We start from the raw sequence: 15785 nt of genomic DNA on the forward strand, positions 1-15785 counted from the left end.
TCGACAGAGAGAGAGAGCAGCTTCAATTCTTCATTTCATCTTGATCCTCTTCAGTAGCAGTAGGCGCTTCTAGACGCACTGCAGAGGGCGATGAAGGTTTGTGTCTGTCCCAAGTGTTGACAGTCCCTCCTCCCCCGATGAAAAAACCCCCCAACATCATTCATTTAACCTCCTACATTTTGTCTGATGTGTTTTGCGTGGACAGCTGATTGGTGTTTTGCTCTATGATTCTCTAAAAGTGGCTCGATGAGTGCGCAAAGTAACAGTGGAAGTTTGGAGGGGACGCCATCTTGGCTCCAGCAGCAGCAGCGGCTCTCGAGCGCGTCCCCGGCGCTGCTTCCACACACACACGGCGCGCCGCTCGCACCAGCCAAAGAAGGTAAAGTGTGCTTGTTTTGTTCTCATAAGTTTCTAGTTTTGGATAGTAAAAGGACTTTGGTTGAAGGTTCCGTTTATGGGGTTAAAATTAGCTTACAATTACTCGACCGACTTGGATTACGAGTTACAGTATGAGGTTAGCAGGCTGCGGTTGGGTTAGCTTTTTAGCTGGACAGCATTATTGCTAATTAGCTAGCGCGGTATTGGCTGACAAGCATGTTAGCCCATTAGCATGCTAGCGTGTTGGTTTCTTGGCTAGTTAGCCGCCTAGCTTGTGCTGTCAAAATGAATTGTGTAAAGTGGCCTCTGACTGGCTAACTAGCATTTAGCTTCTTAGCTGGTTAGCTTAGCTTGGCTAATTAACCTAGCATCATAAGCTCATACTGTACTACAGTGCAACTGCTCAGAATGAGCTCCAGCCAGTCAAAATAAGAAATAAAGAAAACGTCAACTGGTAATTCACTGTTTTAGAACTTGTATGCATTATGAAATTTGGCAATATGATATCCCATTTTTAGATTACACTGTAAACTAACGATTTAGTTTTGAGGTTAGATTTGAGGTTTTAGTGAGCAGGAGTGAGACTTGGAGACTCTGGTTCATGATGGCAAACAGGGTCGCGCAAATGGTTTTGTTTTCTACCCTTCCTTTTGTTAAGAAAAAAAAGTTAAGTCACAATTGTTTTTGAAAGTTACTTTTTCCGGCATTGTATGTTTCTATGCACATGTGTATTAAAGTACATTAAATGTATCACACATGTAGTTACTCTTAACAGTTTGGGCTTGGTCTTTCTGTAATGGGTGCAAGTTTTGGCGTTGTGCCTTTTTTAAGGTGTTGTCCACTTCCACACATATGGCATTTAGGATATTATTGGAGTTGTTGGCCAGTTGTCAAGTTGTGTCAGTCTGCACAGCTGACCTTTCATCCTGTCACTGAGCATTGCATCCTAATACTAATGTGTTTGTCTGTCAGCAGACCTAAATGAGATCATTTCACTGTACTCTTTCCATGCTGTTGCTTTTGCATGTGTTGTTTTCATTGCAAAGAGACTAAAGATAAGTGATATTCCCCCGGGGAGATGTTTAGGTGAGAAACCCTCAAGAGCTGTTTAACTGCAAGAATTGATATTGTGAACAAGCACTGGTGTAGCAATGCAAATATAAATTATACAAGTTTTCAATAATCAATATATGTGTGTGCGTGTATATATATATATATATATATATATACTATGTGTGTGTGTGTGTGTGTGTGTGTGTGTGTGTGTGTGTGTGAAATGAAGTGATAGCATAAAACCCAAAGTAGGAGTTTTTAATTGACAGCATAAGTGTGTGTCAGAAACAGGTGGACACTGACTGTGCCTGTGAAGAGCAGAAAGCTAAAATGACATCCCTGCATTGTAAGGGTTCACCTGGGTGCTTGTGCAGGGGCCTGAGAGCAGGAGACCCGTGCAGAATGTCAAGGAAATGATGCCTCTTCACCAGAGAGTGCAAAAAGGACAAAGAGCAAGAGGCAGCATTGAGGATTAACCACTAAATGCTTTACTTATACATGGTTTTTGTGTTTGAATTATGTCATCTGTCATTGCTTTCTGTCTAAGATGTGAAAATGTAATTTAATTGATCAAGCCTGGGTGATGTTATTAAGCTGCATCTGTTTACTGTAGCTGTATCTCCCAGATGTGGTGTTTTTGAAGTATAAATTGATTATTTAGCACTCTTGAAACACATCCACTGAGTCGGAGGCTACCCGAAATAGCCTCACCTTCTCCCGTCTGCCACCATTACGAACTCTAATGATAAACCTCCCCTGCAGTCCTGTTTATGTCCTGGCCTGATAACACTACTGATCTTTGCACTGCCATTTTGTGTCAGTGGGAATGTGCTGGGCATCCATGTTGGCTCTTGGTCCTCCCGGGAGAGAGGGATAAGCCTGGTTAAAAGACTGCAGCCAGAGGGAGTTTCATACAGCAGTTTCTTTTTACAGAGAACTCCTCACTTCCTAATGCTTTTGTATCAGTCCTGTTCACAGCATGACGCGACACAATACGTATACAGTAACACACCGCTGAAATGTCGATCTAATAGTGGTCAAGTATGGCTGGGTGATATAACGATAATTATCGCTAGGCTATATAATTAATTTTCCTCGATAAAACGATAACAAGAGTTAGATAAGTGTTCAATAAAAGGCTGGACAATATGGCCAAAATTTATATCGTGATATATTTCTTAGTTTCGGTTGATACGATATTTTGCGATATCGCTATGAATAATATAAAAGCCTCAGAAAAACGAATAATAACGCCCATAACGGATGTCTGTACCTACAAACTGCTGGAAAACTATGAAAGTCTATGAAACGTCCTCCTATAAAATTATATTATATTTTAGAAATAAAAATGGTACAAATAAATTAATGTTCACTTTTTATTTGTATTTAGCCTTCATACAAACAAGACTTGTGAAATCACCGTCAAATAAACATAAGACTCTCAACTTATTATTATCCTTAACTTTAAACTATCGGCCGATTATTATGCTTATAGATTGAAACAAAAGGGCTTCAGCCAGGATAAAGAATATGAAAAGTGCTCAGAGTTGCTTCAGAAAACAGAAAAAAAGAGTGCGCAACAACCAAAACGCATGTTGCTGAGGGACGTTGTTGAGGGTTGATGACACCCTGAATTCATTCCGATTGATGAATCTGAATGTAGGCCTAGTGTTTACATGAACACTAAACAAGTGATCGGGGTGATGTATGCGTTTATGTCAAGCTTTAAATCGGGATAGTTTTTTTTGACATACGCACACCGCACAAATATAGTTTCCTGCTGTATGCGCAAAATAACCATTCTCCTACTTTGTTCTTTATGTTCTCTTTATTCAGACCCTGAAGAAGTGAAAGGAGAATTTTAGAATGACGGGATTCTCATTTATATGACACTTTATTCAACAGGAAGAACAGCTTGTTACGAATGCCATATGTCATTACGCTATTTCTACAACTAGTGTTATACGTTCCACGTGCGCGAGAGCGCTAGGGTCATCGTGACTTAAAAATTGTCATCGGAGGGTGTATGCGGAGGCTCTTTGCGGACATCCGCATGTCTCACATTTTTTTACCACGCGGTCACTATGCTACAAAAGCACCAACTGCGCATGCGCTGGAAAAACATGGATGCCGAATTTGAAGAAAGGCTATGTAAAGAAGCCCCGCACCTCTACAATCCGTCGTTAAAACAACATACAGACAGCCAGATGTGCAATAATTTGTGGAGGGAATGTTCCCAGTGTACAAGTAATACACGTCCGTGCTATCCGTGTACGTGTCTGAACTAGGGATGGGCATTCGATTAAATTTTCTTAGTCGATCGTCGGGAGAATTAACGATCGACTATCGATTAATCATTAATATTTTTATATTCAAATTCATTATTTATTTTTATATTATATACTTTTTATAAATTAAAAATGCAATGAAAATACAAAAATACAGCGCGTTTTTCCTCGATTAGATCTTTATTACAAGATGATCAACTTGTGGCAGTAAAACTGGACGTTCGGTTAGGCTAAACTTGAAGATATATGCGCTGCGGTGCTCGAAAGCAACGGAACCTGCAGCTGCGAGTTGGCGTTCTTATACAGAGACCCTCGTTAGTTCCAAAATAATAAATAATAAAAAAAATCATGTTAAACAATAACTTAACCAAAAACATAATAATACTTAGATCTGACAGGTTTTGTCAAAATGTAACTCAAAACTATCCAAGAACGGAGTCGAGAAAGAGGGTGAGAGAGATTAGCCTACCTACTGTAACAATCAATTAGGCTAGGCTACTTAACAAAGCCTCATAAAAATAACTAGCAACTCACATACAACTTTTACACCAGTCTACTGATTTTTGTTGAGAAAGATAAGCATGTTGATGACATGATCTGAGGTCAGATGCGACCGCAACCTGACCGTCAAGCCTCGTTTACACTTTCGCCTGGCTCTGCAGCGCGAGTCTCCACAGATTGCGCACGCACCTCCCCAAACAGACGAGGCGTTTATACTCGACGAGCTCGCCTGTGAAACACCGAATACCGCAATGACGTCATTTTTGCCGCGCTCACCTTCGCGCTCGTGCGGACGCGTCGAGTGTTAACAAGGCTTCAGTCCAGCCGCTGAAAACACCCGCTCTGAGGGGACTGACGTTGCCGGGATGCACAGGTACCTCCGCGCTAACTTGACCAGCCCGGGGAGCACGTTCACTTTCCACTCACACTACGCAACGCAGCAGCATAAGTTTAATGATAATCGATAACAAATTAACGTGATCGACGAAATTCTTAATGATCAATAATCGATCGTCGATTAATCATGCCCATCCCTAGTCTGAACTAGTGTATAATCAAGGCTTGCGTCATTGCGCAGTGCAGTCCTTTCAGTTTCAGTTTTCAGTCCGATCAACTGTGTACATGTTCTCTCGATCGGATTAGAAAAAGAATAAACCTTCAGCAGCCCCAATGCTAAGGATATTTTCTACCCACCTTGTTGGGTCAGTGGTTCAAATGTACCAGTGAAACATCACAATTAATCACAATGAAACTGCACGCGATTTGGCAAAGGCTGCAATTATTTAATGCGCAGCTTGTCAGTGCAGCACGGCTGATCGGTAGTGAACGCTGCTCCATCTGAACACCAGAGGGCATCTCACGCAGACTAGTGTTGTCAAAAGTACCAACTTTGGTACCAAATTGACATCAAATTGACATCAATTTAAAAATTTGACACTGTGTGTGTGCTGTTAAGCGTAATCGTAAACGCCTCGGAGTGGCCATTGTACTCACGCGGTCATCAAATATGTCTGTGATTGGCTACAAAAACATGTTGTAAAATAGTCGGTACTTTTGACAACATTAAAGCAGACATGCCAAATATGCCTGCAGATATGCACTCAGAAGTACATTAACACAAGGAAATCCCTATCGGGCAGCATACTATCTGTAGCTCATAACCAGAAGATTGAAAAGCTTTGATTAAACGTGACTGATAAACGCACAACTGCCTAATTCTGTTTAAGACAGTACTAAGAAGCCACATCATCTCACAGAAGGATACTCAACTGTCATTCTGAAGTGAGTTTGGAGTAAAAACATGTTATTAAATGTTGTCGGTTGTTGGACAAAGAAAGTTCATAAATGCTTCTCATGTTTGGAAAGATGTTTGACACGTGTTGCTTTTTCAAATGCACGTTAGAAGTAGGGGTGCAACGGTTCAAATAGCTCACGGTTCAGTTTGTATCACGGTTTTAGGGTCACGGTTTCGGTATGTGCTATGTTCATGGAAAAAAAGACTGTACACTGTCATATAAAATAAAGAAAATAAGAACAAATAATCTGACCACAAGCAAAAGCACAAATAAAAACAATGGAGCAAAGATACTAATAAAATAAACTATGCTTTTCAAGTAGGACTAACATTAGTTTTCAGGTACAGAAATTGAATAAGATAATCAAATGTAAAATAACATTGCATATTTGACTGTATAAATTAAGATTAATCCGTAATAAAGTTGCAAAAGCTATTCAATTCAGAGCTAATTCAGTAGGCCTACACTGATACTGTGAGTTGTCTTTCTTGACCGTATAAGTTCACTTAAGGTTCACATAACAGTATATGTCTGCTAGTATATTCATCAAGACGGACATGTTGACGTACTTTTTGTGTGAATTTGTCTATTCAAGTGCAGGACTTGAAAGAGAACTCAATATTTGCGCACACTCTTAGATGAGTAGGCCACACACACACACATCTTCTAGCACGTGCGTTTTGCGCCACCCTGTGTGTAAGGAATTAACTGTAGATATCAGCAGTATCAATAGTCAAGAGCCAAGAACCCTTTTGTCTAAAGGCAGGAACACACCAAGCCGACGCCGACGAACTAGCGCTGATGAAAGCCGACTGTGTTTTCACCTCGCGTCGGAGTAAAAAGCTGTACTTGAACACACCGAGAGAACTACTGCCGACTGTTAGCTAGAATGCGCGTTCTGCGTCTGCGTGTGAATGAGACAACTGTCTATTTCTGCAGATATATTCATCTATATTCGACATTCAAAAAGAGAAACCGCCGCTGCAGGCTGCAGATATCATTACACAAACCATAAACAAAGCCGTGCGTGCTTACCGTTTTGAATATCAATCCTGCTAAACACTTTCTTTATTCCACTCCACTCATGTTAATGTTTAAATATTTGCCAAGGAACACTCATGTAAGATGACGTAACATAACAGCAGCGTTCTATCTGTACCGTTTTGACTTCTTTGCTCTCTGTTTTGCTATTATTCTCGTGCACTGACTCGTTCACTAATCTGAACAGCCAATCAGAGTTCTCTCTCTCACCGACGGCCCGACATGGCCTCAACATGTCGAATCAGCTGTTACAAAGCTGACGAGGTCCAATTTCAGCCGACGGTGCGGAACACACTGAGAAAACGTAGTCGGCCGACGCACCAAAACTGCCCGACGGCCGACCATCGGCTTGGTGTGTTCCTGCCTTAACACTGGGTGGCGCATGTCTGTAAATTGGCCTCAGCTATAAAGGTAGCAAATACAATATTTTGGCAGGTGTTTTGACCCGGAAGGGCAAAGGGTTTTTGACCGCTTGTGCGCGGCTCAGTTGTATTGTTATGCTGATGGGAACTGCTGTGGGAAAGGTGCTGTATTAAAATAAATGGACCACGTTGGAATTCAACATCAACATTTGTCTACATGCGTTTGTTCAGCACAGGGCAATCAAGTGAGCGTAGCACTCGTAACATCTGGTGTGTCAACCAGGCTTCCCCGGGCAAGTTCAGGCACCTCATAGTTTGGTGTTAAACCAAACCCCTCAAAAGTCTATATTTGTCTTTCAAAGTATACAAATCAAGATATACAAATCGTAAACAAAGCAGCGCTTGCTTACCATTTTTAATGTCAGTTATGTTTTCTTCATTTTAAGCAGCTCATGTTGTTGTGAAAATATTCCCGCTTGGTAATCTCGGGTAGGATAACATAACATAACATTAGATCAGTGCCATCTTGACTTATTTTTCTCTCTTTCATCACTTTCGCTTTAATTCTCGTGCACTGACTGGCAGTTCTGTTTAGCAAACGAGTCAGAGTTACAAATTTTGTGCTGTTGTTGTTTAAAAATTAAGTTTGCCAGAAAATGCTACTCATTTAGCTTGTTTATGAGCCGAAAAGCTTGTCAGAACTTCCCATCATTCTCTTCAATTAAATTAGGCTAAATCATGGTTTTTCTTTAAAAATATTTAGGTCTAATAATACTTAAATATTTTTTTACAAACATTTAATAAATATTAAAATACCCAACACGTCTGTTATTCTAACTAAAATTCTTTGAATGATTGTAACATTGGGTATGTTTACTTATATTTGTATTTGTCAGTCCAAATTAATCCAATCTGATATAAAAAAAAATAGCATGGAGGCATTTTAATTGTTTATTGTCCATAAGGATTACATGGGTCTAATCAGAGTATTTCCTCATTTAAAAGTGACAATTCAAGCTTTCTATAGATATATTTCTCATGTCTGTGAGGCATGTAGCCTATACACACTGAGTTTCTGTTCACTTATGTGTGCTAATACTTTAGCTTTCACACTGCGCACAAACACTTGGAAGTGCGCCTAATAATATTGCACATTTATCTAGGTTAATATTAGAGTGAGCAGCCATGTAAAGTTGGTATAGTAAGCCATATTTGAGGATAATGGATGATAGGCGAACGTTTGGATGTCCTGCCCGAGATACTGCATTTACCACAAGCAACCGCCGTTAACGATCTGTTCCTCACGGACTGCGTGTTCCTTAACAGACTAAAATATTTTGGGTCAACTAATGTTTAGTCGACTATTAGGGGGCAGCCTGGTATGATTGCTAATATTTTTACCTTGATGACATATGTTAAAAAATATTTTTCTCATTTAACTGATTGAGATCTACGCCAAACCTTTTCATTCAGATTTAAATTCCATTCGTATATCAAGCTCAGTCAGATGAATTGAGGTGTATTCAATTTGAGGGGAACTGATTATAAGGTTGCATGTGCACAGCAATTATAGTTATGACTTCTGAACTTAGTTAAATTAGAGCAGCTACTTAAATTAGAGCTTCCCAAGAATATGTTCACTTATCGTCCAGATCACACATCTGTCCTAGCAGAGGAATCACAGTTGTAGATAGGGATGCAACGATTACAGATTTTGTAAGTACGATTATTGTCTGAGAAATAATCACGATTTAACGATTATCACGATTATTATGCATCAATTAATTTCACAACACTATATGTATAATATCACATGAACACTCAACACTAGATTTTCATGTGTTATTTGCCACAACACAGTACAAAATTATAAAATGACAAACGATAATCAATCTCTTCCTTTGGAATTAAAGAGAAGTGCTTTGTAAACATCCAGCATTTTTCTTTTAAAATAACAAATTAAGTCAATGGCTGCAGGGCTCTTTGATTGAAATAGATCACAAAATGATTAAGTGTTTAGTTTGTTCTAAATTTATTTTCAACCTGAGGTAGAAAACTTGATAACATGAAAACAATATCTTGTTGGTATTTGACTTAAAAACAAATAAAGGGATAATAAATCCCAATGAAAATAAGAATAAACAAAGTATTTGGCTCTATTGAATTAAATGTAAGCTAAATATTAACTATGTATTTCTTTTAAAAGAAAACAAATATAGTCCACATGTTATCCACTCCAATATTATTGTACTTATTTTAATACTCTTTTTTAAATTATTAATCCAAATTTTACATGTGCCTTTAGAAAATCATCTATTATAATCTCATTATTTTGGTTTGTTTGTTTGAAGTTTAAGTAAAAATTATAGAAAGAAACTGAGAACATCTCTCATGTAGTGTTATTAATAACTGAAATGCAGTTATTTGGTAGTCCTAGAAGTCTACACGGCCCTGATCTTATGTTAGTGTTTTACACCGGGCATATTAAAACTACAAAACCTAACATTTACAGGAGAAAGCAATAGGATATTAAGTTAAATGTTCACTGACTGAAACTCTTGAGCACGTCACATTCTGTTTTCCACAGACTTGCGTAACCAAAACATTCCGCTGTTTTTTGGTTGTTGTTTTTTTACGTTGCACTGAAAGCTAAAAGTTGCACGCCACGTTCTCCTTTTTCCAAAGCGCTAGGGCGGTTGCGCTCCGGAGGCGTCTGTCGTTGCTGTGTTGGTTCTTGTCACTTGACCTAAGGTGCGCTTGCGGCATTTTGAAAAGTAGAGATGTTTTTATCTCGATGCGGCGCGCACGCGCTTGGAAAAAACGAGCGCGCCGCTTCCCTTATGAGCGCGCATGCCGCACGCTTACATTTGAAATAACGAACTTGAGCGCGCAAAAGACGCGATCTGTGAACAGGCCCTTAAGGCGTTTTTTCGGTGGGAATAGAGCGTCGCTGCTAGTCCCTCTGCCATTGTGGTTGACGAGCACGGCATTAAGCTGGTGCACCGCTGGTGTAACCTTGTTTTCGTTTGGTGCAAAAGTTCCGTTCCGTGCAGAACACTCGGTGTAGCATAGTCTTTACGATTAATTAACCGTGACGTTTTAAAGCGCGGTTAATTGTGAAATCCGGTAATCGCTACATCCCTAGTTGTAGAGAATCGCATTAACTATCGACATGATCCACTAGCGTTTTACAAACACAATGCTACATTTTTAGTAGTATTTGTTTTACATTACATCATACATTAAAACACAAACTACTTGTTGTGCTTAAAGCATGTTTGTACTACCTTCCTTTAAAATAAATGTTATATGATGCATTAATGACATGCAGACATTTTTAAATGTGACTTAGCCTAACTGTCCAAATACTTTTTAAGGCTACTGTATAAAAGTCTGTTTTACAAAGTCACAAAGTTTCTCTCTCTCTCTAAGTGACACTGATTAAATAATCTCAAATTTTTATGAAGTAAGCAATACTAACAGTGTCTGTTTATGCTCTCATTTAATTTAGTTTCTGAGTTGGTGGGAGTCTCCTCAGAACAGTTGTCATTTACACAGTTACAATAAATGTTTTGCTGTGGCTGTCTAAACATAAACTCTATGAACAAGCATCATAAAACACATTTGTGCTGTGGGCGATATTAGTCCCTGGAGACATTACTTTTAGAGTATTTAAACTTTTGCTTGATGATGTGAGTCTCAGGCAGCACAGCAACATACCATTTACTTGCGTTATTCGCGATCTACGCAACAAAATTGTGTTTCTCTTCTAAACTTTTCATTTCTTTCGATTAATATAATTCTCTAAATTGTGCAATCTATTAGATAAAACGATTTAGGGTGAATGTGAACCAATCAAGTACTCAAATACATTTTTACTGAATCTGTACCCAGCGCGCTTTGTTTGGTACTTAAAGAGGAAAGTAAAGTGAAAAAAAAAAAAAAAATGAGCAAGATGAGAAAAGGGGGAGATAGGGTTGTGTCGATAGATGTATAGTATCGATGATAGTCAGAGATATCGCCGACAGCTGATTTGCCTGATTTGCTATTTGCCTTTTGCCTCGAGGAATTTTTGTAATCGAGTAACTCGAGGAATCGTTTCAGCCCTACATTTTATTATTAAATGAATATAGGATGTACAATTCATTTGCATTCCCTAATTTGATAACGTCATTTACATAACCACACTTACAACACCACTTGCACCCATGAGGATTGAGGAGGATATAAAGAAAATGTTTTAAAGTCCCCCTGTTATAAATAATGTTAACCCCTAAAACTCATCATTGATCACCAAAATGGCAGTTAAACGTTCTGTGCTCACTGCATGGCTAGGTGTTTATACACCTGTGGCAATTGGTCTTATTGAAACACCTCAATTCAATAATTAAGATGCCTGTCCCAGTACTTTTGACCATATAATATACATGTAGTATAATATCTCAATTTTCTTTTGACAAAACAAAGTTTTATAAAATGTTATAAAAAGTTCTTTGAACTGTCAAGTCGTTTAAATCGAACTGTAAGTCATGTTTTTTGCGGGTCATTTTAATTGCATGCATGACACTGCTATTCTATTCTTCTATTCTAATATCAGAATTTTCTGATTGTTTCAACTGCTGATTCCAATATGTTTTGAAGAATTAAAATCGAATCGATTAGTCATCCTGTTTGTATTTGTTGAATGAATGGAACATTGTAGCGCGCATCCCATCCAATAAATCGCAATAATCTTTGTGCTTTGTTACTATTGATATGAAATAAAGTCTCAAATTTCAAATTACGTCCATTTTATTACGAAATTCAAAAACATAAATGCGGTTTTGGCGCTGTGGCGTGAGATCGCTCTGGCGCCGCTCAAGAGAAGCAGCAGCACATGACCTTCTCTTCTTCCTTGATAATACCAGTTACAGCGCGAAATAAACATGAATAAGCATCTAAAAGTGAGTTAAAAGATAGAGAACAACTTATCGAAATCCGTATCATGTTACATGGAATCGCTCAATCAGTGTTTCAACTGTGGAAAGATGTCATTTAAACAACTTGTAAATAATGTCATGCAATGTCACATTACCTCAGAAAAAACAGATGTGACCATAAACTCGTTAGTCACCTAGAAATATTAACTCTAGAGAGGAGAATTTTGCTAAATATATTCACCATATTATATATTCATAATTTTTAATGTTCTTCAATATTTAATGCATGTTTGAATAAATCATGACAACCACCATTAAAATGTTTGTAGTTCATATTACTTTCTTATTATAAAAATAAACAAAAGTATAATTTAAGAGTTTGTATAGCTACAAATCAGTTAATTTTTACCTTCAATATTATAGTAGGCTAATGAACTGACTCCATAGTTTACAGCATTAGTTTAGAGATTTGTTTTCCTTGAGAAAATTTGCCATGTATTGTACCTGGTATCCAAAACAATCAATATTAAATCTAATCGGAATCGAATTGCAAGCCTATGAATCAAAATCGAATCGAATTGTGAAATTTGTGTCAATACCCAGCCCTATTCAGCACAAGCACCGGCACCAACCCATCTCATTTTTCACCGGTTTGCATGTATTAATGTTGTGTTCTCAGTCCCATTGTGTGACGTGACATTTCTCCTCTTTCTCTACGTATCAGTCCAAGCGTCACGACTCTGTGTCACTGCAGACCAGTTACTGAGCAGAACTAGAAAAGGAGATATTTCATGATGTTGCAGTGTTAAGTTAGTTTTACACCATTCTTGACATTAACACAGAGTGAATTAATGTGTGTGCGTTTTAGTTTGTAATAAGCTGAGACTGGCCATAATTCTGTATCCATTTCTCTCTTGCATTTGTCTCCCCGTGTCCCCTGATGTAATCCTGTATGTCTCAGAGATGTTGTATTTTCTCTCCTTATTATATTTGTGTGATCTGGCTTTGTTGATCTCATTGAAGGAGAGAAAAGCTGAATCTGAATGTTTGTGTGTGGTCAGCCACCAGTCAAGGAGTGTGGCATCAGGACCTGTATCCATTTCTCACATGCTTGTTGTAGGGATGCTAACCGATGACCGTTTGACCGATGGTTGACCGTCTCAACATTAACCGATCAAAGTAGTCGGTTAAAAAAAAAAAAGTGATCTCTAAATTAGGCTATTATAGACAGTGGACTAAACGCTACTACAGTTAGCCATCTCATTCCAAGATATTTTTGTCTGAAGTGAACAAATCCCTCACACTCAATTTTTCATAACTCGCCTGTTTGTACTTAATAAACCAATAAAAACATTTGGCGCGAGGTCACAGCGTTTGGGTTTGCGCGCTCACAAGGTTTGCGAAAAGTAAAGGCTACAGGCTAAAACAGTCGAGGTTAGAGCCAGGGCAGACGACAGGATGAAGCGTGCAAAGAAACATAGTGTGTGGGACCATTTCACCAAAAGAAAGTCACAGTAAGTTGCAACTTGTGTGATACAGTGCTTAGATACAGTAGTAATACTGTAGAAATACATTACATCTACATTTCAGTGGTAACAGATAAGGTGATGATGATCATCATCTTTCTTTATTATTGTTAGCACTAACGTTACCTCAAACTAAAGCGGAGTCTCTTCGGAGCTGTCATTTTCTTAAATGAGCCGCTGCAATGTTTCAAATGAGCTTCTAACGCTAGACTAACGCCTTTATTTTCAACGCGATCACCTTGTACCCAAACCATTTCAAAACTAAGGAGCCATTTGCCCTCCGATTACATACAAGCTCCTCGGCGCCGCGTTTGCGGGACTCATGTTTCGCGCTGTAGGGGATTTTAAAAAAGTGACGTGAGTGGAAGCGCGGCGCCGGGGCAGTGTGTGTGTGTGTGTGTGTGTGTGTGTGTGTGTGTGTGTGTGTGTGTGAGCGGGAGGCAGAGAGAGATGCGACAGAGTTGCGAAATTGCAGGCGCGGCTCGAAATGGCTGTTATTTCAAATAGCGTGGCATATTTTAAACTAATCGGTTAACCGGTTTCAACTGGCTAACGAGGCTCGGTGGTCGGTCAAGAACATTTTTAGTTTTCGCCATCCCTAGCTTGATGTGGTTATTAATTTTAACATTATTCCATACGAGAGAGTCATTGGTCAGTTTTAATATCAGTTTCAGCAGTGCCATCAGTCACTTCCACCTCATGCTTACTTTGACATTGCACTCACTGAATTATCTGTTCCTACCTTTTTTCTGAGCAATTCTATCATAATATGTGAATTCTTAGAAGTTAATTTTATGGTGATGAGTATATGGTGTTGTTTTGGGCATCTCTGTTATGCAAGGAGGACTCAAGGGTGTAGACGAGTCCCAGTGGAGGAATGATGGTCTGCTTCATTTTCTTGATTGTGGTTGATGTGGGGATTCATAAAGATGTTATCTGACATGGGTAATTTAGTCTAGACTCTAGAGTGATGTGATGTGAACATCTCATATTGTTTTACCACTAATATGAATACTGTCATAAATGGTTGCTGGTTAATTACTGGGTAAGTAATTGCTACTGGTCAGTGTTATAAGACATTGCACAAAAAGATGTTTGATAGGTTTTAAATGAGTCATCCTGTTTAAAATGAAGACAAACAGTATTGTGACACTTTGTGTGTTTGTGAACATCATCTCTCCATTAGTGTCATCACCAGTGTCAGTGGATCATGTTGATAGTTTATGTGATTCTCTACTCCTGTGGTTACAACATACTTGTGGTGGGAGCCAGTGGAAAAGGCTGGCGTTACCTGCTGCCACAAACATGGCACACAAATAATGTGTGACCTTTAACACAATGAATATTTATTTCTTAATGTCAATTTTGTCTGCAATTTTGTAATTTAGTCTTGTATCAAATGTCCTTATTCGTTATTTTTTATTATATTTGTCAACCTTATCTGTTTTTTTCCCCATTTTAGCCCTATGTTAGTCAAAGACAACCATTTAGTTTAAAATATGAGTAAAATGTCAGTTTATGTTGACTAAAACTACTCATATTTAGTCATTGTCATTTTAGTCACTGAAAATAAGGGTGCTCCAATCAGGATTGTTGGTGCTGGTTATCGATCACTGGAAGCAGTATTGGGCAATACTGATTACTGATATCGATCACTGGTATAAATAGGCCAACAACTATTCCAAACAACAATTTAGAGATAAGAAAGTATGAATTGACACCTCATCATTTATTGTGAGTCATTATCAACATTAAATCACTGCCTCTTTTAGATGTGATTTGGAACAACTTAAGTTACAAATATAGCATTCTTGTGAAATAATAAATGCATAATAATAAAAAAAGATAGAAAGCTGCTTGGAGAATAGTATCACTTTTGCGGCTTAATGTCGTTTTAACTCTTTTTATTATCAAGTAGTTTAGCAACTGTAGACTGTATTTTACGACAATCACCGATCTAGCTGATTTGGACGTTAAGTTTGAGCTTTTAGGGAGGAAAGAAAGCACACCACTGTGAAGAAAAGAAGAAATGCACTAAAATCTCACAAATCTCAAAGACTTTGCAAATTTATTGTCCTTTTCTGACACTTGGTAGAACTGCCAGCCCAGTGAATATATAGTGAAGCAATTTTAGGAACACTGGAACGCCTCATGGCAACAGCTTTCTTAACTGTACGGGACTGTGTTTTGCTTTGGAGGTTGAGCAGATCTTAGAGAGTGGCAGTTTCTTTCAGTTTTTTCCCCTGCGTTTGTCCAAAACAATGTGTTGATGGCCATCCAGTTTGAAATTTACAAACATTTTCAGATTTTCCGTTTCGGCGTTCTCACCACATTTACGATTCTTTGCAGACTTTAGCCACTGCCTACAACACGCTGGATCCTTCACTGGAAACCAGATGTAACTCACACCTACTAAAATGTT

General features: G+C 38.5%; 1 protein-coding gene across 8 annotated transcripts in view; it reads left to right on the forward strand.

Annotated features, from left to right (window-relative positions):
• Positions 1 to 3: 3 nt before the first annotated feature.
• tlk1a (tousled-like kinase 1a) overlaps positions 4 to 15785 on the forward strand; it is a 47672-nt gene continuing 31890 nt past the window's right edge. For 3 of the 8 annotated variants that reach the window (XM_077215141.1, XM_077215144.1, XM_077215149.1), the window contains exons 1-2: positions 5 to 96; positions 240 to 379. In XM_077215141.1, coding sequence (XP_077071256.1) covers positions 247 to 379 — 133 coding nt within the window. In that variant the 5' untranslated portion in view covers positions 5 to 96; positions 240 to 246. Of the gene's footprint in view, positions 380 to 15785 lie in introns of all 8 variants that reach the window. The other 5 variants (XM_077215145.1, XM_077215143.1, XM_077215142.1 and 2 more) reach the window with 5 other exon arrangements.

Source organism: Siphateles boraxobius, unplaced genomic scaffold (assembly GCF_051911475.1).
Source record: "Siphateles boraxobius isolate OS27281-9 unplaced genomic scaffold, OSU_SipBor_1 7, whole genome shotgun sequence".
In the NCBI taxonomy this organism is placed as follows: domain Eukaryota; kingdom Metazoa; phylum Chordata; class Actinopteri; order Cypriniformes; family Leuciscidae; genus Siphateles; species Siphateles boraxobius.